The sequence below is a fragment of the Sorex araneus genome, chromosome 9 (genome assembly GCF_027595985.1).
Source record: "Sorex araneus isolate mSorAra2 chromosome 9, mSorAra2.pri, whole genome shotgun sequence".
Classification (NCBI taxonomy): Eukaryota; Metazoa; Chordata; class Mammalia; order Eulipotyphla; family Soricidae; genus Sorex; species Sorex araneus.
In genome coordinates this window covers 26,734,593-26,760,397 of record NC_073310.1, presented here as the reverse complement: position 1 = coordinate 26,760,397, position 25,805 = coordinate 26,734,593, and the positions used below count along the sequence as shown (strand labels likewise).

The 25,805-nt window shown below is 42.4% G+C and overlaps 1 protein-coding gene across 3 annotated transcripts in view; it reads left to right on the top strand.

Annotated features, from left to right (window-relative positions):
• Positions 1 to 25,805, top strand: part of ACTN2 (actinin alpha 2) — a 90,290-nt gene that overhangs the window by 19,209 nt on the left and 45,276 nt on the right. For all 3 annotated transcript variants that reach the window (XM_055147107.1, XM_055147109.1, XM_055147108.1), the window contains exons 2-4: positions 14,645 to 14,759; positions 16,435 to 16,554; positions 17,568 to 17,654. In XM_055147107.1, coding sequence (XP_055003082.1) covers positions 14,645 to 14,759; positions 16,435 to 16,554; positions 17,568 to 17,654 — 322 coding nt within the window. The remainder of the gene's footprint in view (positions 1 to 14,644; positions 14,760 to 16,434; positions 16,555 to 17,567; positions 17,655 to 25,805) is intronic.

Genomic DNA, 25,805 nt, shown 5'->3' with positions numbered 1-25,805 from the left:
TTTTTTTAGATGTGGATCTGGCCACATTACAGATTTGTGTGATTATAGATATGTGCATTTCTTGGTGGGGTGCACACCACTGCATTCCTTACAAAGATTTTCTTTCTCCCTGCATGACTGAGATATAATGTAAAGTGTGTGCTCAGCCGGTGCCCAGAGGGAGTATCTAGCCTTAGCTGAAGGCAAGTGATGCAGGGTTAAAGAGCTCCGGAGTAAGGGCACCCCTGTCTCCGGGTTTGCCTGGGACTCACCCCGCTGTGGTTACCACTCAGGAAGTTTAGTTGAAGTTGTCTCATCTCACTTTTGGACTCCGTCCACTTCGGCCTGCAGCCGACCCTGAGACTTTTTGAAGCGCAGCCTCAGTGAAGTTTGCAATAATGTTGCAATCCAAGTAATTTTTATATAGGGTAGCACTGTCATTCCCCAAAGTATTGGCCTATTTCTGAATTGCAAAAGCAGAAATTCAGATACTAGTAAAGTGAGATTTCTAAATCTTCGACCAGTTTACCAGAGACAAGTGTAGATATTTACTTCATTTCATTGCATTTCACAAGAAAATGTATTTTGAAAAGTTAAAAATTTGTGGCACAAAGATGATGACTTGCTGAATACTCAAATGGTTAGTAATTTTTAGCAATAAAGGTATTGGGTGGGGGGGAACGACTCCCAAACAGTCCTCAGGGGTCCTGGTACCACTCTCTAACATACTTGACCAAGTTATGCAGGAAATAAGCGACTTTTAAGTGGAGGTATATATGGGGGGGGGACGGTAATTAAAGCTATTGCACACTTAACAGACTGCAGTTTAATCATACCGAACTTTATATGTACTTCGAAAGCAAAATGCATGCCATTCCATTTATTGAACTATTTGCCGTGTTTTGGTGGTTTGGAACCCTATCTCGGTGTCTCGAAAGTGTGCGTGGGTTCTAATGATGAATTCTTTTAAAAAAAATTCTTTAATGGAATTGACTTGAATTACAAAAGTTGCAAAGTTATTCTTGATTTTCAGGCTGCAATGTTCCTGCACCAATCCTGTGAAGCTCCTGGGAGACTGTTCTTGCTACGGGGCTCTTCGCCCCTGCATGTCCCTGTTATTCTTTGTCATAACATTCCCTATTTGTCATTCTATAAGCTATATATTTGGGTTTTATAAATACTACATCTGCTCCTGTGGTAGAGAGTTGATATTAACACGTGCTAGGTGAGGATGTTTGTTTTGACTATTTGCAAAACTGAAATTTAAACATGGTTTAAATATCTGAGCCAGTTACCAGCGTTGGAGTTTTAGGTTTGCTCTTCTGACAGTTTTAATATTTCTTTTTTAAAAGGTATAAGATAGTAATCATGGTGTGAAGTGATGCTAATTCTATTTATTGTGTGATAAAGTCATGTTGAATGTAAAAAAAAAATTCCTTATTTCCATGAGACATAGGTGGAGCTATTGCTGTCAGAATGCTTAAAGGCCTGGAAGAAAAGCAGGAAAAATCCTGTCAGAAATACCTGGGGTGAAAGAGGTCTGGAAGTATCGTAGGGCTGGGGTGGGGCCTTGGGCTCATTTGCTCTGTAGAGATGCGGGCCTATCTATATCAAAACCACTGGACCTAACTCTACTGAAAGCCTGGGACCCAAGCCACAGTCCTTAAATTTTAAAATGCAGGGGTTGGAGTGTGGGTACAGCAGGTAGGGCATTTGTCTTGCATGCTTCCAATCTGGATTTGATCCCCGGCAACCCTATGTGGTCTCCCAGTACAACCTGGAGTGATTCCCTGAGCACAGAGCCAGAAAAAAGCTGAGTATGGCCCAAAAACCAAAGCCAACCCCCCCCAAAAAGCTAAAAGTTTATATATAATATACTTTTGGGGGAGGGAGGGAACCTGGGGTCACTGGTGGAGAGATGGGGTCATGGAGTAGTGGGCTTAGATGTGGGAATATTGCCTGCCTGAAGCCCTATTTTATTTATTTATTCATTATTTGGGGTCTTGGGGTTTCACTTGACAATGCTCCTGGCTTTGCATTCAGGAATTACTCCTGGCAGTGCTGGGGGACCCTATGGGATGCCAGGGATGAAACTCAGGTCAGCCACATGCAAGGCAAGCACCCTACCTGCTGTACTATTGCTCCAGCCCTGAAACCCTATTTTAAACAATTTTATAAATCATGGTGTCTTTAATTAAAAACATTTTAAAAGAACTGTCTGGGGCAAGACATTGGGTTCTGTTCTATAACAGGTATTTGGCTAACTAGATATTAAGGACTCCAAAGGAATTCTATTCTGTAACTCTAGAACTTGGACAGCCTACACCTTTTCTATTAGGGTTTTAAAATATGATGTCCTGGTTGGAATTTTTTTAATTAAATAGGGATTTTAATGTGAATAAATGTAGAAGGGACACTTCATTAAATGATTACTCTGACTATAGGGGCTACTGGATTATACCCAGTTTTGTTTTGTTCTTTATTTGGGGGTCACACCCAGCGATGCTCAGGGGTTTTGGTTCTTATTTATTTATTTTTGCATTTTGGGTCATACCCGGCAATGCATAGGGGTTACTCCTCGCTCTGTACTCAGGAATTACCCCTGGCAGTGCTCAGGGGACCATTTGGGATGCTCGGAATCGAACCCGGGTCGGCCGCGTGCAAAGCAAATGCCCTGCCCGCTGTACTATTGCTCCAGCCTGCACAGGGGTCCTGAACTCGGGAATTACTCCTGGTGGTGTTCAGGGATCCTATGGGATGCCAGGATTTGGGCCCAAGTCAGGTACATACAAGGCAGGCACCTACCCACTGTACTATTGCTCTGGCCCCATGGGTTCTATCCAGTTTTAAGTACATTTTCTTTTCCAAGTAGAAATTTTCCAGGTAGAAATTGAGAGAATGAGTGAAGCAAACCGCTAAGATAATGACAGATGACCTGGGTGGGAGGAGGAAAGAATCTTGGCTAACAAATTGTTATCTACCTTCCCAAATTACTTTTTCAAAGACACAGTTTCCAGCTGCAGCATATGTCATACCTGCTCTCTGAAGAAAACATGGAGATTTTAAGATCTCTCTGAGCTACAAGTCCAATGTAACTCTTTGCCCTTTGCCAGATCACTTGATGTCGTAATTCAGAAGCATGTGTTTATTTATGTACTTTTTTACTGTAGCATATAATTATCTGCAAGGGCTCTGAAGAAGAGATTTGAATATACATTATTCTGACCACATCCCACTTTGCACAAGGAGTGGATGGGGGGAAGGGGGATGAGCCTCTGGATGGAGGAACCTCCAGCCTGGTTCCCTCCCACGGGGCGTGGGCAGGGACTTTGGAAAGGCCCAATTTCCCTGGATTGATCCCAACTGTTAGCCAGAGCTTCTCCCCAGATGGAGAAGCAAACCCGTAGACGCACCTGACCGGGTGCAGTTCCTGCCTGAGAATGGTGTTTCCTGCTCTCCGCACCAGTGCCGAGAACGTGGTATATTCCCGAGAGCTGCTTCCTCCTAAATGAGCGCTTTAAGCCCTCTGTGTAGGCAGCCATTTATTTGGGTCCCTGAAAATAGTAACAGGATGGCGAACTTAAATTAAAGAATATTTATTTTGCTGTCTGTGGAGTACAAGCTGCTTCCGCAGTTGCTGGGATGGACCGGGGTGGGGTGGGGAGGGGAGCGGGGTGGAGGGTGGAACCTCAGCGCGCTCTCCTTTACACGGGAATTCAGCCTCCAGAAGAGAAGAAGGCGAGCACTCGAAAGGGTGCTCTCACCTAAAGCAGAGCAACAGTTGGGCCTGGCCTGTCACAGAGCCACCTCCTGCACATAATTACCCCGGCTCCAAGGGAACAAGTTATTTTGGGAAGCTTAGCTCAGGATCAATCATATGTAAGACGTGTTTGTTGGGAGCCTTAAAAGCTTGCTGAGCAGAGCGTTCTCAAAGGAATTCTCCGCCGAGCTGGGGCCAACTCAGCGGCAGCAGGTGTGACCCCACAGAACTCTCAGCCAGGGGCTAAGTCAGGCTCCTGGCCCCAGGAATCTTGAAGCTCAGATTACCCTGCACCAGTAGTTTTCATAGGGGTTCTTGAGCTTGCCACATTAAAAAAAAAAAAAATCTTTTCTAGAATAAACATGATTTAGACATTGATTTTTGAAGACATTTGATTTGATTAAGTAAACATGCTTTCAACCCTTAATTTAGGCAAAATGTGTGTGTGTTTGTGTGTGTGTGTGTGTGTGTGTGTGTGTGAACTCTTTTTTTCCTCTTAATCAATTAAAATGGGGAGTTTCGGGGCTGGAGCTATAGCACAGTGGGTAGGGCGTTTGCCTTGCACTCGCCCAATCAGGGTTCGATTCCCAGCATCCCATATGGTCCCCTGGAGTAATTCCTGAGTGCATGAGCCAGGAGTAACCCATGTGCATTTCCGGGTGTGACCCAAAGACAAACCAAATAAATAAATAAATAAATAAAGTGGGGAGTTTCACCAAGATTAACGGTCCTTTAGGAGAGTGAATGCTGTACCTTTTTTTCTCTTTAATAATTAAAATTTTTCTTTTAAGAATTTTAAAACACCCACTAGGAATTGAAGTTGAGATCACTGGAATTGCAAACCAGCAGTGGGACTCAGGCTCACGGAAATGTTCCGTGCCCTTGCTATGTTCCTAAACTTTTACCTTGAGGATCTTAGAAATGGAGACATGGTAAGGGCTGTTGAAACATTAGGAGAATGAGTTAAAAGGGCACCTATAAGTGGTACTAGAATATTTCTAGGGTATTTATTTGAACAGGGAGGAAGGTAACAAATGGAAAATCGTTTAGCTGCTAGATAAATGTAAGAGCTTTATGAAATAGAGAAAAGTGATAGATAGTTAAACAAAATGTCTTATTATATATGGATGACAGGAAACATGGAGACACATACTGGATTTTATCGTATTTGAAACTTTATTTTTGTCTTTGGGTGCATACTATATTTTAAATGGCGAGATTTGGTATGGAAAAGGAATGCTATAACTCACGCAACACATGACAGCATTTCCACAAGATAAGGGAAGTATACTGTAAAGTCAGCAAATGAGAGGGTTCATTTTGTTCTGGGTATCATTCTGTGTGTTAACTCCTTTTTGTCTTCATCCAAATCTATAAAATTTAGGTGAGAATAGCAAGTATGAGAGCATACTTGAACATTGACCTCTTTTAAGAAGACTCAAACTAGGGGCCAGAGAGAGGGTACAGTGGGTAGGGTGCCTTGCACGCTGCCAATCTGGGTTCCAATCCCGGCATCAGATATGGTCCCCTGAGCACCGCCAGCAATAATTCATGAGTGCAAAGCCAGGAGTAACCCCTGAGCATCATGGAGTGTGACCCCACCCCAAATTAAAAATAAATAAAGTTTAAAAGAAAAAATTCAAACTATTAAAAGATAATTCTTCTGATAGACATGGTCCTCATCTCAGTATAAAAATGAATGCATTAAAGGTGCTATTTAACTCATCAATGAGGAAGCTGGAGAAGTATAACTGGTTCAAAAGAGAATTCAAAAAGCAAGTACATTAATGGATCAGAAAGTACATTAGTGGATCAGAAAGAGTGAAAAATATGCCCAAATGGATGTAAACTTTTCTGTGAGAGAAGGGGAACTTGCTACCGAACAGATTGCGTATCTTGTCAAAGGACAAGAATTATTCGGCCTTTCTGTCAGCAATCAATGCCTTATTCTGGAGGTGTAGAATAGCATTAATGGGGTGCTGGGACAAAACACAGGTTTTGCACAGTGAAGCCCAGGTTGCTCCCTACCCTAACGCATCGTCACTAGCTATTTCTCTTTCCCAGAAAGCTTTAGTTTGTTCCATCCTTCCTCCTCCTTACCGAGGAGATGCCATTCTCAGAAACTGGAATTCTTCACACTGGAATTAATTTGGACTAGATATGGCTTTTTAAAAAACCTGAAAGGAATTTTTTTTTCTCCCATTATACAATCTCAGAGTTTTTAGCGGCTTTCTTCATACATTCTGGTCAGCCCAAGGATGCTATGGAAGTGAATTGTGTAAGGCTGCGAGATTGAAGCCTAAAATTCACAGCTCAGAATCTCTGATTAAAACCAGACCCGGTGAGGGCTATCTCTTCAAGTGCAGGGAGAGTCGTCTTGAACCTCCCCTCTTCCAGTATCACCCATTAGCCTCACTCTATTTTTACCCGCAGTCAAGAGGTTGCCATTTACTTTTATTTTTAAAACAAGACTTTTATTTTTCTCTCAAAGTTAAAGCTCTTTGTGTGTGGTAATTTTTTTTTTTATTTTGACATTTAAGGGTTCTGTAGTTAAGTTTGACATAGTTTTTTTTTAAAACCAGGAACTAAAGTGTATTTAATTTTTCAGCCCTCCATTCTCTCTCTCTTTCCCCCTCTCTCCCTCCCTCCCTCCTTTCCTCCCTCTCTCCCTCCCTCCCTCCCCCCTCCCTCCCTCCCTCCCTCCCCCCTCCCTCCCTCCCTCCCTCCCTCCCTCCCTTCCTTCCTTCCTCCCTTCCTTCCTTCCTTCCTTCCTTCCTTCCTTCCTTCCTTCCTTCCTTCCTTCCTTCCTTCCTTCTTTGTTCAACTCATATATACAAGTATATTGTACGTAATCTTTACCATTGAACCACATGTTCTATTAAAAAAAAAAAAAGAAGAACCCTGAGAGGCTGGAGCGGTAGTAGAGTTGGTAGGGCTGCACACAGCTGATCTGGTTGGATCTAAGGCACTACCAGAATTAATTCATGAGCGCAGAGCCAGGAGTAACCCCTGAGCATCATCTGGTGTGGCCCCAAAATAAATTAGTAACAACAACAACAAAGCCCTAACGGGCCAAAGGGATAGTAGAGAGGTTAAGCACTTGCCTTGTATTCAAAGGCACACTATTTGATGCCAAGCATTGCATAAGATCCTCTACCAGGAGTGATCCCTGAGCACAAAGCCAGAGGTGACCCCTGAACACATCCAGATGTAATGCTCCCTCCCCCAAAAAACCCAAAACAGCAATAGCAACAACCCCCCATTTCTGTCCTTTTTGGTGTGTCTATAAAATCTGACAAATAAGATTTTCTTTAACAAACAAAAATTGTTGAATAGTACACACTGTTCTAGGCATCATCTAGATAAAGTTTTCGTAAACGCTTTCTGCTTGGGACCCCCCTTTGCCCAAGACATTTTTATGCCACCCTGGGTGTAAAAGGATGCATTTAAGGATACATTTAAGTAGGCATACAAATCAAACACTTACTCATAACAAGTCATACATTAATTTTAAAACAAATCCTTTGCAACCCCTACATTTAGTGATACAACACCATCATAAAAACCACCATTTGAGAAACACTAGACCAGTGTTCTTCAAGCAGGCAGAAGGGTTGAAAACCACGGTTATGTCAGCATGGTTATAACTGTTGATCTGAGGGCCACTTTGCAGGGCAGAGGTGGTCAGAAGGTACGAAAAGGTTGAAGAAAACTTGCTTCCCTAGAGTTCTTCAGCTTGTTCGAGTGTTGGGGGCAGTGGTTGCTGCAGCACACCTGGATCTATGCTCAGGGGACCATATGTGGTGTGGGGCATGGACCCAGGACAGCCACACGCAAGGCAAGCACACTACCTGCTGTACTGTCTCTCCAGCCCCTGAAGTTTGTATTTATAAATGCAGTATTTGTGTACTGTTGAGCATCTAATGTGTTTATGACTGAAATGATTGCAATTCAACTGTAGTGCTGAACATTGGAGAGGAGTGAGCTCTCGAGGTGGGGTACGGATTCATTTACTATATGCCAGATTCTTTAAGTGATGCAAAGGTGAGGTAAGGAAAAAGGGATTAGAAGCTACTATGTTTGTTTCTGGGGTGTTGGTTCAGGCTGTCTATGCTTGCAGGCATTCTAGAGCTTTGGAAACAAGTTACAGGTCTTTTTTTGTAATGGGATACAGAGAAACTTACTTTCTTATAGGGCTTACATTGGCTGAGAGGGTTCCGTTTTTTTTTTTTAATTAAAAATGGATGATTATGGGGCTGGAGTGATAGCACAGCAGGTAGGGCGTTTGCCTTGCACGCGGCCGACCCGGGTTCAAATCCCAGCATCCCATATGGTCCCCTGAGCACCGCCAGGAGTAATTCCTGAGTGCAGAGCCAGGAGTAACCCCTGTGCATCACCAGGTGTGACCCAAAAACCAAAAAAAAAATGGATGATTATAGTTTAGGTCATGTGTTTGCAGTGATGTTCATGCTTATGATTTTGATATTCACAGTTACCAGAGCTCACTGTCACCAGAATGCCCCAGACCCTCCACTTTTGTCCTCCCCCTTGCCCCGAATGCTGTCTTGGAAGTCTCAGCTTTTATGATCCAAGACAAAAGGATTATCTATCTCTTTCCCCCCCCCCCCCCCCATAGAGGCCAAAACAGACAGTATTCACACCGACGGTGGATGAGGGTTTCATTTGCAGGGCATCCCTGCCAACACTGATTGCTCCGGTCTTTTTGATGCATGCCTTCTCACCAGTGTGCGGTCATCTCTTGAGGTCATTTTGATTTGCCTTTCCTTGATAGTACAGGGGTTACTTTTAAGGCTCTTTGTACCCATTGTATTTCCAACCAAGTCTTGATTCCAGTGTAGCTCTTTGTATGATGTCTCTTAGAAATTCATTTAAAAATATGCACGAGCAAAATATTTTTACCCCTATTTGCAAAAACTATTGTTCTGAACACCTCCTACCTTAGGAGAAATATGCTAATGAAGCTCTCTGTTCTCTGCAAAGTGATGAGAGTACTTGTGAAGAATCCTGGGAAAATGAAGACCTGGCATCCTTCTATGATCTTGGATAACAGGCCTCACATCCCTTTTGCTGTCTGTATACAGCCACTGCCTGTGAAATGGGCTAAGCCATATCAGGCTTGTACTGGAGACAGACAATCGTCTATGGTGCAGCTCCAAACTCTATTTTCCTAGGCATTGGCACTTTCCATTAAACCCTCAAAGCCCCTCAAGTTTCACTGCTGAGAATGACTCTGGGGTCTGGGAATTTGCCTGATGTTCTTGCAAATGTCAGCAGCAATGCTTCTTACCATGTTTTAAAAGACAGCTCAGGGGTCCAAACGGTAGTATAGCGGCTAGCTAGGGTGCTTGCCTGGCATGTGGCAGACCCAGGTTTGATCCCCGGCATCTCGTGTTCCCCCTGATCTCCACCAGGAATGATTCCCAAATGCCAGCAGTAAGTCCTGAGCATTGCCAGTGTGGCCTAAAAAACAGAAAAAGACAGTTGAGTGTCTGACTATCTCAACTGAAGGCTGCTCTGCTGATTTCTGATGTGCTTTTGGAGCGGCCCCAGGTTTGCAAGGATTACCCCACTGGTGATGACACCTGTGGTGTGTGGGACAGGGTCTTTCTGGCCAAGGGGACTGTGAAGCTTGGGAGCGAGCCAGGAGATGCCCCACTCTTGATTGAGGGCACAGTGGCCTGTCTTCACTGGAAAGCTGACTATCCCAGAGGAGCAGCTCTGACCCAGCTCCCCCACCTTCACAGGGGATTATACAAATGTAGATGTTTCATAGGACCATTGTGTTTTCCATCTACGTTTACGAAAAGAAGCAGAAAGGCAATGAGAAGGAATCTTGGCAAATTGGGGATTTGCAAAGGAGAAAACGCTATTCACGTGGGGATCGTAAGTGGAGAAACAGATGGAGCATTTTTAGAAAAACGACTTAGCAGAATTGTTTCAGTAGCTTTATAGGAGAAAGGGGGTTTTCAGAAACAGGGGCTGGATCTATAGAACAGCGTGTAGGGTGTTTGCCTTGTGCTGACTGATCCAGGTTCGATCCCATATGGTCCCCCAGCACTGCCAGGAGTAATTCCTGAGTGCAGAGCCAGGAATAACACCCAAGCACCGCCGGGTGTCACCCAAACAAACAAACAAACAAACAGAAAACCCAGAAACATTGTCACGAAGTCAGTGCCATTTGGATTGTTTTCTTCTCCTTAATAGCCTTTTGAACTTTCCATAAAGTTGATCATGGCAACTATTATCTCTCTCTTCTCTCTCTTTTTTTGGTTTTTGCAGCAGGGAAAGTGTCAGGATATGAAGGGCAAATAATTGCTGGGTGTCAGAGTCAGAAATAGAATTGCAAGCTCTGAGCCAGGACTTGGGGCCTGATCCGGCTCCAGCGGGTCCTGATAGGCATGTGTTGCTCTCAGAGCACTGTCAAGTCCACAGAGTAGCTGCAGATAAAATATGTGGGTTTTGCTGCTGCTGTTTAATCTCCTCCACAATCAGCAGGCTTTTCACAGAATCAGCAGACAATGGGGACCGCAGAGGCACCCTCTCTGTAAGCCATGGTAATTAAAATTGTAAGTAGAATGAAAATTAAGCATTTTCATAAAGCATACGCTTCCCTTTTAAAGTCCACTTGCTTCTTACAAGCTATTATTACAGTGCTGCTGGGGTCCATTTCCCCCATTCAAGTTGGTTAGTCACCACCTTTATTGGCTCTTAGGAATATTCATTAAAGACAGGGAAGCTTCATTAGACTTAACTAAACAAATGGACCTTCAAGATTAAATTCATTCTCTAGATTTGCACAACTAAGTAACTATATGGTAGATTTCCCTCATTGTACTAGACCTTTCACAGTTGTCTGTAGTGGGGGTCAAGGAGCTTGCATTGTTTTCTGTGAGCCACTTTGGGTTTATATCAGAAATGTTTCTGACACTCTTATTATGAAAGGATTTAAGTTACATAATCATAACGCTGGAGCGATAGCACAGCGGGTTGGGCATTTGCCTTGCACTCAGCCGACCCGAGTTCGATTCCAGAGAGCCTGGCAAGCTACTGAGAGCATCCCGCCCGCACGGCAAAGCCTGGCAAGCTACCCGTGGCATATTCAATATGCCAAAAACAGTAACAACAAGTCTCACAATGGAGACGTTACTGGTGCCCGCTGAACAATGGGATGACAGTGCTACAGTGCTACTAATTATAAGGCAAGGCAATTTGCTCCACAGTATTTCACCATTTTCACTGTATTTTAAATCAAAACTATATTTTATGTCACTGTTTTCTTTCTGTCGATTCCATTTAAAAATCATAATATGCTATTTGTGTCCAGTTTCCAAAAGGTTAAATATATTCCTAACCACAGTACTGTCAAAAAAAGAAATGTTCATTAAGTAATTTTACTTGCTGAAAATGGAGCCTTAGATGCTTTTTGTTCTAAGAAATTATTTTTCTGGGTGCAGTCACTCTAGGATAACCCACATCCCATCTTGGGGCATGTAAATTCTTTTCTTTTTTTTTCTTTTTGGGTCACACCCGGCAATGCACAGGGGTTACTCCTGGCTCATGCACTCAGGAATTCCTCCTGGCGGTGCTGGGGGACCGTATGAGATGCTGGGAATCGAACCCGGGTCGGCCTTGTGCAAGGCAAATGCTTTACCGCTGTACTATTGCTCCAGCCTCTGTAAATTCCTTTCTTTTACTTCATGAGATTCTCTCGTCTCTAGGAAAGTGCCTGGACTATTATGCAGCTAGGAAAAGGAATGATCTGTATAGTCACATGCTGCATAATGCTGATTTCTTGATTGACCACAAGTACAACATATATTCCTTATAGTGGTGATCCCTATAAAAGGCTAAGGTGTATAGTTGGAAACCATTAGCTTTGTGTAAGTGGCCTCTATGATATTCACAAGACAATGATTTCCAGGTCATGGTTTTTAAGTGGCTGAAAAAAGTTAGGTGTAGAACAGAGTTTATATTATGATTTATGTTAAAGGGACCCCAAAAGACGGTCAAGAGATAGTACAGTGGAAAAGGGACTTAACTTGCATATGACTGACCCAGGTTCGATTGCCAGCACCCCATGTGGACTCCTGAGCACTGCCATGCATGGCCCCAAAAGAAACAAAAAAGGGATAGAAAACAGATGTGTATCTATATGTGCACAAAATATTACTGAAGAGATAAAGATGGAGAGGAATGTACTCGTTGCCTTTGGGGATGGGAACTGAGTGACTGGGATCAAGAATGAGAAATGGAACCAGAGGGGTAGGAGGGAAGTTAAGGCGTAACCTTTATACATGGCTGACTCTCTTTGGATCTCCAGCTCTTCATGGTCCCCTGAACACTCTCAGCTGTGGCCTCCGACTCATTATTACCAGTACAGCCCATCAATAGGCCCTGTTGGCCAAGGATGTCTGGGAGGATCCAGTGGCTCCCTCCTTGCAGAAGAATGAGAGTGGGGGCTGGAGTGATAGCACAGCGGTTAGGGCCTTTGCCTTGCACGTGGCTGACCTGGGTTCGATTCCCAACATCCCATATGGTTCCTTGAGCACCACCAGGAGTAATTCCTGAGTGCATGAACCAGGAGTGGACCCTGTGCATTGCTGGGTGTGACCCCCCCCCAAAAAAAAAAGAAGAATGAGAGTGGGAGGGTTTCCCTTTAGTTCCTTTCATTCCACTTGATTTGTACAGTGCTGGGGACTGAACTGAGGGCTTCACATGCAAGGCAGATGCTTCTCTGTCCAGTCACATTTGCAGCCCAGGTACTTGAATTTTGAATCAAGGAAATGTATTACGTATTCAGAAATAAAACTCATTAATAGCTAATAATGAATTCATTAATTTATTTTTAAAAAAGTGAAATGTGATCTACTAGAATAGCACTGTCCAATAGAACTTTCTCTGATGGCTGGTTCCGTATTTATGCCATCTTTTTTTTTAACACTTGGAAAATGTCTTTCACAACTAGGAAACTGAAATTTCATTTCCTTTAATTTTAATTGGTTTACATTTAGATACTCACACTGTTTGGAAGCAGATCTAGATTTTGGCTTAGACTATCCTTTTCTGTTTAGATATGATGAAAATTTAGGGAAAAAATGGGGGCAGAGAGACAGTACAGTGGGTACTGTGCTTGCCTTGCACAAGACCTGGGTTTGATCTCTGGCATCCCATATGGTCTCCCAAGCACTCTCAGGGGTGATCCCTGCACATAGCTGGGTGTGGCACCAAACCAAAGAATAAATAAATAAAATTTAGGGTAAAGAAGGAAATAGAGAGCAAGCAAGCGAGTAAGACTAGTATCAGTTTGAGTTTTGTTTATGATTGTAAAATCTCTGTATGCCCATAGTTCTTCTGGTATCAGTTCTTTTTTTTTTTTTATTTAGTGAGGGTGGGTCACACTCTGAGATGCTCAGGAGTTATTCCTGACTCTGCACTCAGAAATTACTCCTGGCAGTGCTCCTGGGACTATATGGGATGCCAGGAATTGAACCCAGGTTGGCTGTATGCAAGGCAAAACGTCTTACCGGATGTACTATGGCTTCCGTCCCTCAGGAATCCTCTTTACTCAGGAAAGTCGTCTGAATGGAAACGATGTCTCTCTGCGTTCTGACTTGGAAGCAGTCTATTTTTGAGAGGGTCATTTTCTATCTGTAACACAAACCTTATTTGTGTGTTTCCCGTTGGGTTAATGTGCCAGGCATGTTGTTCTTAAACCCAGCAGCTGTTGTGAGACAATGGGCCAGTTTGCATTCTTAGCCAGCAGCTGCTAGACACATTCTGGTCCGGCCTTGGCAGGAAAGAGAGCACAAGTAAAAAGAAGCTTGAAAAATAAGAAGAAGAACTTTAGATGCCATTTTCCTTATAGTTCATCTTTCTGTTGAAGATCACTCTCGTTTACTCGATTAGAATGTGAGGATGATGTATTTCCAGGGAAGGATTGTATGGATGTTTTTGAAATCTGGGTTTTAACACAGGGACTTAAAGATGCTAGTAGGAAGTCATTATTACTGCTGGTAATAATTTTGTTTGTTTGTTTCTTTGTTTGTTTTTCTTTGATGGAGGGGTCACACCCGGCGGTGCTCAGGGGTTACTCCTGGCTCTGCATTCAGGAATCACTCCTGGCAGGTTCAGGGGACCATATGGGATGCCAGAGATCCAACCCTTATTGGGCACATGCAAGGCAAGTGTCCTACCCACTGTACTATTGCTCCAGCCCCAATACTATTTTTTTTAAATGATTGACTATACTGCAAATTTATTTAATTGATTTAGTTACTAGCTGGAAATTGTTGTTCATTCCAGAAAAGTAGTTGTAGATAATTAGTGGTTATGGGTCCTCCTTTCTTCTCTCTGCTTCACAACACCACCCACCCTCAGCTCCAGTAGGACATTTTGAGTATTCTCATCCATTCTCTAAGCAAGCTTGGCTTACTCTTAGGCAGCAAATAAGCACACCCTCTTTTAGTCTACCTTTCCTACAAAGTCAGAGGTTCTCAAAGGCAAAAGCCTAAGTGAATGAGTGGTGTCTTTTGTAAACAGAAGGTGCAGATTCCTTAGGTTGCTAGATCAGAGACATGATCCTTGAAAAAAAGCCTTTCTTGGGGCTGGAGTGATAGCACAGCAGGTAGGGCATTTGCCTAGCATGCAGCCAACCCAGGTTCGATTCCCAGCATCCCATATGGTCCCCTGAGCACCACCAGGAGGAATTCCTGAGTGCAAATCCGGGAGTAAACCCTGTGCATCGCCAGGTATGACCCAGAAAAAAAAAAAAAACAAAAAGTCTTTCCGCTTGGTCTCTCCAGGATTTGTCAGAAGCACTGTAGTCCCTGTGGGGGAGACTAACTGCTGTGGGCTCTGCTGATCCATGTTTGATTCTTGTTACAGACCTTCACTGCCTGGTGCAATTCCCACCTCAGGAAAGCTGGCACCCAGATCGAAAACATTGAGGAGGACTTCAGGAATGGCCTCAAACTCATGCTGCTTTTGGAAGTCATCTCAGGTTGGTCTGCCACGTTTTCCTCAGTGTCGTACTCCATTCCCATACGGTACCTCACTGATCAGTCTCTCTGTGTGAAGAGATACGCTTCTATTCGAAGCTGGTGCACCGGAAGTTCCCTTTGAAGCTGGCTAGTCAAGAACAAAGAAAACCCTTCCAACGAACAATCTGCCTGGAGTTGTTTTCTTGTTCCAAGTTCTGTGAATTCTGCTTAAATCTGACTCACTAAAATAATGTGAATACACCCACCTCAAAACAAAATAAGAGCGAAAATGGCACTGCTCTTTCCACTCTTGGTCCGATGAGTGTATATTTTAGAAATTGTCTATGCAAAAAAAAAAAAGCCAGTGAAAAAGTTGTCATAATTTTGAGAACAAGAATTCCAATCCCAAGGCCAGAGCAATAGTACAGTAGGTAGGATATTTGCCTTGCACACAGCCAGCTTGGGTTTGATCCCCAGAACTCCACAGGGTCCCCTGACCTCATTAGAAATGATCCTTGAGTGCAGAGCCGGGTTAAGCCCTGAGCGCAACTAGTTTGTGCAAAAAAACACAACAACAACAAAAAGGGTTAAATTCCCATAGGTTTTATGGCTTGCCCTGAATTTCAGGAGAATGGTTTAGGCTTGGAACTAGATCTCCCTTGAAGAAATATGGACCAGGAAAGATGATGGCGAGTCTGTCCTCATCCCAATGGCCACGTGATCAGGTGTTTAAGAGTAATGTCAAGTTGCTTCTCTTTCACTCATTTGTAAGGTGGCACGTAGCTTTCACTGGACTCTCCTAAGATCTGGAAGCATATGTTCTTGTTTGGCTTCTTCGTGGTCCATCTGATTTTGAAAGTATTGGGTTAGTGTTCTCTGCTGTGACTTACAGAAACCAAGGATGCATCAGAAATAGATAACTAGTTCTGTTTAAGAGAGTGCAAACTATGGGGCTGGAGCGATAGCACAGCGGGTAGGGCGTTTGCCTTGTATGCGGCTGACCCAGGTTCGATTCCCAGCATCCCATATGGTCCCCTGAGCACCGCCAGGAGTAATTCCTGAGTGCAGAGCCAGGAGTGACCCCTGTGCATTTCCAGGTGTGACCCAAAAAGCAAAAAAAGAAAAAAAAAAAGAGTGCAAACTATAAAAACCATAATATATGAGACTAATACTCAAGGATAGTAAAAACATGGGCCAGGAGGATTGGTCCACAGTAGGACACCTGCCTCAAGTGCTGGGGGAGAGGGAAGTTGGGATAGAGGAGGAACCACTATGACAAATGGTAGTTGGAAATGATCACTCTGGATAAGAACTGTGTGCTGAAAGTAGGTAAAGGAACAAACATGATAACCTCACAGTATCTGTATTGCAAACCATAATGCCCAAAAGAAGAGAGAGAAAGAAGAAAAGTACTAGCCATAGAAAAGTGTCTGCCATAGAGGCAGGCTGGGGGGAGGGGGTGCGGGGAGAAAAACTGAGGACATTGGTGGTGGGAAATGTACAATGGTGGAGGGATGGGTGTTGGAACATTGTATGACTGAAACCCTTTGAACAGCTTTGTAACTGCATCTCATAGTGACTCAATAAAAAATAAAGAAAGAAAAAAAGAAACTACAAGCTCTGAATTTTGGCATCTTGACCTTGTTGTCAGTGAGTCACTTCTTTATGTCTTCATTATTCTTTTTCCTCTAACAGGAGAACGACTGCCCAAACCTGACCGAGGGAAAATGCGGTTTCATAAAATCGCTAATGTCAACAAAGCCTTGGATTACATAGCCAGCAAAGGTGTGAAACTGGTGTCCATCGGGGCTGAAGGTAAGTGAAGTGTGATAGAATAGTCCTGACCCCAACGGATTTCCCAGTGGGGGTATGGTAACTGGAGTGCACACACCCTCCTCCCATCTCTTTTCCTTTGCATTTACTGTCCTAGGCTTTGCATCTCCAGGCATACAGGGAGGAGAACAAGTGGTGCTGTGGACCAGGTTCCAGGATTATTTGTCTAATTTATGCTATTTTCTGCAAAGCTATAATAGGAATTCACTGTATCACTGTCATTCCGTTGCTCATCGATTTGCTCGAGCAGGCACCAGTAATGTCTCCATTGTGAGACTTGTTACTGTTTTTGGCATATAGAATATGCCACAGGGAGCTTGCCAGGCTCTGCTGTGCGAGCGGGATACTCTTGGTAGCTTGCCGGGCTCTCCAAGAAGGACAGAGGAAATGAACCCGGGTTGGCCGCGTGCAGGGCAAGTGCCCTATACCCACTGTGCTATCACTCCAGTCCATAATAGGAATTAGAAGGAATTTATATTTCCAGTGATCTCTAATAAGAATTAACGAATAGGAAGGAAGTGGCTCTTCCTCTGTGCAAGATTGGAAGTCCTGTTGAGGTGTAGAGGGCTCTAATGTACAGCTGAGCCTCATAGGTCTGTCAACTGGAAGCCATGGAAGAAAGGTCAGGTTGAAGATGAACCTATGTTCTTTGTATTTGGTTATTAAGAACCTGAATTCATTTAATCTTGAGACATTGGAAACACCCAACCTACCATACTACCTCTCTGGCCCAGCCCAAGAAACTTCTTTTCCAGTTTCTGGTCTGATTCAGTGGCTCTGTATATGCAGGATTTGTGTTTATTATTTAACTCAGAATTCATTTAAGCTAGAGACGTTTGGTTATGAATATCATATTCATAACTAGACACACTGCATAGGATGCGTATGTAAAATAGCTCTTTAGTCAGAACTCACAGAAAACTTACAACTAGGGAAAAACGATGACTGGTCATATTATCTTTACATTAATCTGTTCTGTTTTTCCTTTCCCAAAGAAATTGTTGATGGCAACGTGAAAATGACGCTGGGTATGATCTGGACCATCATCCTTCGCTTTGCTATTCAGGACATTTCAGTTGAAGGTAAAAGACATCATTAGAAATCTGCTTCGTGTGATGATACGGGAATTTGGAAATTAATATCTGAAAAGTGTTATGTAAAATTGAACTGATTTTGTAAAATTCTTCCATGATTGAATGGAAGACTCAATTGTGAGCTGGGTTTTCACAACTTTTATATTTGTATGAAGAAAGACCCTAGCATGCTGCTTCACTCATGGGGGTAGAATTATTTTAGAAAAAAATGAAGACATGTTCAGAACAGAGTTCATCATCGTCACTCATCATTGTCATTCCATTGCTCATCAGTTTGCTTGAGTGGGCACCAGTAATGTCTCCACGTGAGACTTCTTGTTACTGGTTTTGGCATATCGAATATGCCACAGGTAGCTTGCCAGGCTCTGCCGTGCAGGTAAAATACCCTCGGTAACTTGCCGGGCTCTCCGAGAGGGGCGGAGGAATTGAACCCGTGTTGGCTGCATGCAAGGCAAACGCCCTACCCACTATGCTATTGCTTCAGCCCCAGAACAGAGGTAGATTTTAAAAATATTTCTTGATTAGTTATACTAGACACTTCACAACGGTAACTTTAGACTAATGGCTGAACTCTTTGATTCTTTGAGGTGCAAAATATTATCAGTTGACTCTCAGCTTGTTTTCTTCCTACCTTCTTCCTCCTTCCCCTATCCCCCCACCCTCCTCTCTCATTTCCATTTTTTTCTTTCAAGATTTCTATTGCCATTATATCCCCTGCCTAACAACTGTTCCATCATTATAATAGAATTCTAATTCTTGGCACTGCTATAGAAGATGAAAATCTTTAGTCCTTTACGCCCACAGCACTTCTAAATATTTTGATGTAGTTAGCACTATTGAAAAGTATCAAATTGACATGCTTAAAATTAGAATTTTTGCCATTTAGTCTGCAAATCACAAAATGTATAGCTGTGTTTAAGGTCAGGCTGACTTTCCACCCAGCATATCTCCTCTAGCTTTGTAATCTAAAAGGTAACCACTTTTCCTGAATGGTGAGATGTTAAGGCCATTATTATAATTCTTCCTAGGATTGAGTATCTCTTACTCTAGTCTTTTTAAGTAATTTTAATTTCATATCAATAAGCACTGAAAACCAATAATTTACCTACTATTATAGTGATGACACAAGCCTTCATAAAATACTCGCCATTAAGTCTTTTCTTTTTTGGTTTGTTTTTATTTCGGGGTCACACCCAGTGGTGACCAGAGCTTAGGAATCACTCCTGATGTGGCTCAAAACACTATTTGGGGTGCGCTGGATTGAACCAGGAGACAATTGTACAAAGCCGGTGTCTTCCTCACGGTATAATGTCTTCAGCCCAAAGAAATTCTTTTTCGTTTTCATTTTAGGGCCACAGCTGGCAGGATTACCCTTGGCTTTGAGCTCAGGGACCACTTTTGGTGGTCTTGGGATAAAATATGGGGTTCTGGGGATTGAACTCAGGTTGGCCATATACAAGGCAAACACCCAACCTACTATACTACCTCTCTGGCCCAGCCCAAGAAATTTCTTTTCCAGTTGTCTCCTGAGTATCTCTCTGTGATCCCTAGCATGAACAGGGAGGCCTAAAAAATGAAAACAAAAGCAATCTAGCAAACCAAAAACAGAGGGGTTTTTTTGGTTTTGTTTCATTTTTGGCAGGTGGGAAGGGAGCAGGTATACATGGGCTGGTTGGTTTTGGAGACAGAAATTAGGGACTGTTCCTCCCTCTGTGTTCAGTAGTGACCGAAGGTGATGCTTTGAGAGACAAAAAAAAGGGGGGGCATTTCTATTACATTAGGTTATTTCCTTCTAGTATTAAAGCCTCTAAATATATGTAATCTAAAAATTCAAACTAAGATGGTAAATCTCCAATAATCAGGCCTAGGTATCTCAGGCAGCTTAAATAATAATTGGCTTAAATTTGAAGATGTTTATAGAATTATGTTGTTTTTAAAGAATATGCATTTGGGGGCTAGTGCAATAGTACAGCAGGTAGAGCATTTTTGCCTTGCAGGCAGCTGACCTGGGTTTGTTCCCCAGCATCCCATATGGTCCCCTAAAAACTGCTAGGAGTAATTCCTGAGTGCAAAGCCAAGAGTAACCCCTGAGCATCACTGAGTGTGACCAAAAAGCCAAAAATAAATAAATAAATAAAAATAAAGCCCAAAAAATTAAAAATTAAAACTAAAACTAGAATATGCAGTTCACACTAATGAAAATTTAAAAATACTTTTTCAGAGTTCCTACTTCCAACTTTTGCAGTTGCTATGGCACGTGCTTTTGGACATTAGTTTTATCAAGACTCGGCAGGGTTCGATGTGTAAGATGACTAACCTAGGGTTCCTGGCTGATTGATATTTGCTATTACTGGGGATTTCTGCTGGGCTGGTGGGACTAGGACAGGGGTGTCTGTTAATTAGCCAGTCTATATGTCACTTCTCAAGTGGTTTATTCTTCACAATCTGGTGACCTTGGGGTAGTTAGTATCCCACATGGCAGCTCAGGGCCCAAATTCAGGTAGACCAAGAAAGTAGGTAATACAGCATCACTTTGTTGTACTCTTTGTTGAACCAGCTACAAGCTTTTACAGATTCAGGAGGAAGAAAATAGATCCTGCCTTTTTTTTTTTTTTTTTTTTTTTTTTGCTTTTTGCGTCACACCTGGCAATGCTCAGGGGTTACTCCTAGCTTTGCACTCAGGAATTACTCCTGGCGGTCCTCAGGGGACCATATGGGATACTGGGACTCAAACCCAGGTCGGCCACATGCAAGACAAATGCCCTACCTGCTGTGCTATTGCTCCAGCCCCCAGATCCTGCCTCTTAATGAGAAGAATATCGAAGAATTTGTAGCCTTTTAAATATAGCCACAGGAAACTAAAACGCAAACGTTTTAGTTTATTATTATCATTGTTATTATTATTATTATTTTTATTTTGTGTCACATCTGGTAGTGCTCAGGGCTCACTCCTGGTGTTACTTGGGGGACCATTTGGGGTGCCAGGGGTTGAATCTGGGTTATCTGCATACAAGGCCAGCACCCTACCTGCTGTATTATCTCTCTAGCCCCTCATCACACTATTCTTGTCCTAAGAAGTCAATGTTGATAAATAGCATGAAGAAAAGATTTTTTGGAGGAAGCAGAACTTTGAGTGTGACATAAATAGATGAATTTATCTAATTAGCTGTGAGCAGTAATGGAAGATTTCAGGGAAAAGATAATGGAAAAATGATTAGAGACAATCAAATGCATAATGCAAGTGATCATATTCCTTGTAAACCTACTCTGCACACTGTATTTACTTGCTCAAGGCATAAACTAAGCATAAAAACTTTTTTACTTTTTTTCTCTCTACTTCCTATATCATGTTAACACCAAGTCTTCTCTTAATAGTCATAAAATCTGTCTTCAACTCCCCATCTTTTCCCTAATATGGAGCCTTAACATTCTCATCTGGTCCAGTATTTGGCCAACAGCTGAATGTGACCTACCACCTGTTTTTTTTTTAATGTTCACAGTCATTTTCAAATAATTGGAAAAATTAAAAAGAGAAGAATATCTTTAGTATTTTAAAATTATTTAAGGTCTGGAGAGATGACTCACGCAAGGTTAAGCACATGCAGGAGACTTGAGGTCAGTCCCCAGCACAGCCTCGTCTCCTGGGCACTGCTGTGAATGACCCCAGAGCCAGAAGTAGCCTCTGACTACCCCTAGGTGTGCCCTGCCCCCAGTAAATAAAATTATAGAAAATTCCAATTTAATTGTCAACGAATGAGTCTTCATTGGACTTTATTTAGCCCGTTCATTTATGTAATATTGTCTGTGTCTGTTTTCCTCCAGGGGCAGGATTGGATAGTTATCAAAGATACTAGGTAACCGAAATACCTAACATATTCCCTCTCTGGTTCTTTTGAGACCGTTTTCTTCCCCTATTCTAGACGTGTGCTAGAGCTGCCATATTGGTGTCTCTAGCCAGTGGTCTTGTGCTACTCCCTATCAGCCTCCACATCGTAGCAGAGGAATGTATGATAAAGTCTCTCTTATTCAGAGATTTCAGTGCCTTCATGTTGCCTCAAGCACAAGACATGAGGACTGGCGATAACTCAGAGGTCTGAGTCTATGCTTTGCCCATGGGGAGGCCCTAGTTCATTATTCCTTCCCTGCTATTGCCTCAGGAGTAGCCCATAACACCAGGTATGCCACGACCCCAGCCCCTCCTTGTCCAAAATGATGAACTGTAGAAGCTTTAGAGTGGCATCCAAGACCTCCCTTGAGTAGATGTATCTTTTATTTCCCAGCCAGCCTTATTTTTAGCTACATCCTTTCCTGATATAATGGCATTTGGTATTATTGAACTGGCATGTCCTACACATTCTATGAATCTTCATGCCTTCATTCATGAGATTCCTTCATCCTGGGACATGTTTCCTCCTTCAGATTCCTTCTTCACTACTTACAAGTTAGTTCCTGTCTTACCTCTTTGGGGGAGGCAATCCTGAATCTCTGCACTTACCCCAGACACTAGAAGCAAGCGTAGCTAGCCAGGAAGCTGTTGTAACTATATTAGCAAAAGACTAAAACATTATGGCAAATGTTCTAACGGTGAGTGCAGTTGGGGAAATGTGCTCAGGTAAATGCAAAGGAAACTTTTAAAGAATAAATGATAGGTTTTGTTAAGATGAACATAAAAAAAAATAAAGACAGGAGGATGGGAAGATACAGTCATAATGACACATTAGCATGTGCCCAGAACAAGGTGATTTTCCTTACTGACTAAATTCTTTTGGTGGACAATATCTGGGAAAGGGGGAAAAAACTATATTTTTAAGCAAAAGATGTATTGCATTTTGGGCACATTAATTGTGAAAATATATGAAAGCTGATATGTTTTGTTGGTTCCTAATTCATGAATAAGAGACCAAGAATCTAAGCAGAGTGAGGAAAAGATCTATATTTATCTCATTCTGAGCTGTTATTTCAGTGTTTATGCAGAGAGAGGCATACTTGACTTGTAGATCTCAGTCCCAGTAGGAGAAACACCTGTTTCAACTTCTTGGTTGTCTAAACCAGAAAGTTTCTGTTTTATTAACAGAGTAATTTGTAATAAATTTTTACCAATTTCATATGCTTCTGGGTGTAGATATTTAAAGTCCTGAGGAATAGATAGCCCAGTGAGCTGTGTGTAAGCCCCTGACACTGCACGGTCCCCCAAGTATACCTTGGGTTACCCCCCAAACACAAAGCTAATAAATTCATTTTGTTTTTTGGCTTTGTGGGTAATACTAATGATGCTCAGGGAATTATATGGCGTGCTCAGGATCAAACCATGGTTGGCTGTGTGCAAAGTAAATGCCCTCCCAGCTGTACTATCGCTCTAGCTCCACTTTAATGAATTCTTATAAAAATAATCTTTGTGGGGGTTAGAGAGATAATACAGTGGGCAGGACACTTCCCTGGTACACAGCTGACCTGGGTATGACCCCTGGCACCATATATGGTCCCCCAAGTACAAGTCCTGCCAAGCGTGCAGAACCATTCCTGAGTGCAGAGCCAGTAACCCCTGAATACTACCAGGTGTGGCCCCAAAACCAAAAAAAAATTAAAAATAATTGCATGCAAAAGTCTTGGATTCAATCTTTGGTACTATATAACTCCATGAGCATAGAGCAGGAGTAGGCCCTAAGTACTACCACGAGTAAGATTCCGCCCTCTCCCCAAATAAAAAAGAAAACAAGAATTAAAAATCTTGATCATGTTATGCTAGGCAATTGCACATTGAATAGACTAAGAAAATAATCATTCAAAAGTATTCATTTCCAGGGGGCCCAGGGTGATATTACAGTGAGTAGAGTATCTGTCTTGTATGTGGTCTACTGGGTGGGATTCCCCAGCACCCCATATGGTTCCCTGGGTACCCTAAGAGTGATCTGTGAGCACAGAGCCAGGAGGAAGCCTTGAGCCAGGTGTGGTCCCAAACAAACAAGGTGTTCATGTTTGTTAGCAAAGTGCCTAAACATCTCTTCAAAACTATATTTTTCAGCATGCAGCATAGTAGATAGTATTAGTTTGCTAACTTGCGCTTTTATTTTTAGTTTCATGGAATCTTTTCTCAATAGTCTTACTTAATTTCTCTAAGTCTACAGAAAAGCTGTGTTAATTTGTTTCAATGAGGTTTGTTAAAAAAATAAGTTAAAAGCTGGGACTGACGCAGTAGTACAGCAGGTAGGGTGTTTGCCTTGCACTCGACCAACCTGGGTTCAATTCCCAGCATCTCATACGGTCCCCTGAGCACTGCCAGGAGTGATTCCTGAGTAAAAAAGCCAGGAGTAACCCCTGAGCATCGTCAGGTGTGACCCAAAAAAGCAATAAATAAATAGATAAATGAATAAATAAATAAATAAATAAGTTAAAAGCTATTTGGGGGCTAGAAAGATGGTTCCAAGAACTCTGTGCATGCTTTGCCTGCAGGAGGCCCAGGTTCTATGCCTGGCACTTCCTGAGAACCACTGGGAGTGACCTTCTAAGCACCATCAGGGGCTCAGCTTCACTCCCCCCAGCCAAGGCATTCTTATTAGTGTAGCTGAATCTTTTGAGGAGCTAACCTTCCTGATCAGAATGGGGGACATCTTGGTATATCTGTTGATGAAGGCAAGCCAGATGTAATTAGATGGACTCTTGGTACACCCTGCGAGGTTTCATGATGGAATGACCAAGATAGATCCTATTTGTAACATACATTGTATTCCCCTGATCAGGATTTGTGCACGGATGTGTATGTGTGCCAAATGGCCACATTTAGAGCTAATTTATACCGGCCAACCTGGTGGTACGGTTGTTACCATGGCACAGCCTTGTTAATCTTATGCTGAAAGTCTAAACTCAGCTTTGGAAGTGGAAGAGAGTGAGCTTTAACTAAAGTAGCCTGTTCAGGGACTGGAGCGATAGCACAGCGGGTAGGGCGTTTGCCTTGCATGCGGCCGACCCGATTTCGATTCCCAGCATTCACATATGGTTCCCCAAGCACTGCCAGAAGTAATTCCTGAGTGCATGAGCCAGGAGTAACCCCTATGCATCGCCGGGTGTGACCCAAAAAGAAAACAAGTATCAAAAACTTTAGTTTGGCATTTACAGTTCTGAGTGTTCAGGCATAATTTATACAGAAATAACGTGACTTACAAATCTAAATGCTAGTATTTTATTGATTTACTTTCTAATTTAATTTTATTTAGATGTTCAAAAATAGAGTATATTATGTTCTCATGCTATACGTATTATTATTATTATTATGGTACATTATGTCCTCATGCTATACATATTATTATTGTTATTATTATTGTGACCAGGACCTTAAAGCAGGGTATTTTTTGTATAGCAGAACACCTAGACCTGGAGATCTATATGTCAACGTCTCTACCAATTAATATTCATATAAAGTCTTAGAACTCTGTTTTCCCTTTGAAGGGAACTTGTTGAATAAGACCCAGGTACAGAAATTACTCAAATTATTCTTCTAAAACATGAGATTTTTGTAATTGCTTCAACTTTGATCGTATCAAGGGAAAGTCTGGATCACACTGCATAATGTATAATGTAATATAAACAAATAAATAGAAAATAATTACTTTGGATCAGGGGTTGACTCAGAACTAGAGCACTTACCCTGAATGTATGAAGCCCTGGGTTTGATCCCTGGCACTGCCATCGGGAAAAAAATAAAAGAAATAGAATATTTTCATTTGAGAAATCAACTTTAGGGGCCACAGTGTTAATACAGCAGGTAGGACCCTTGCCTTGCATGCAGCCCACCCAGGTTCGATCCCCAGCATCCCATATGGTCCCCAGAACACGGCCAGGAGTGATCCCTGAACATAGAGCCAGGAGCAAGCCCTGAACACTGCTGGGTGTGGCCCAAAAAACACACAAAAAGAAAAAGTCAGCCTTGCCTTACTAAAGTGGAAGGCCAGGATTCAATGTTAAGTGTCCACATAATTACAAGGGCTTTGAAAATTGTTAGCACTTAAGTGCAGCTAGAATACCAGGTTACTTAAATAATTTTTGAGGAGCTGTTTGGTGGTATGTAATTTGGGCTTCTCCAAGAAGCTAGTGCCAAGATCGTATTAGAAACTGTCTTAGTTGCCTTGAGCTATTATAACAATC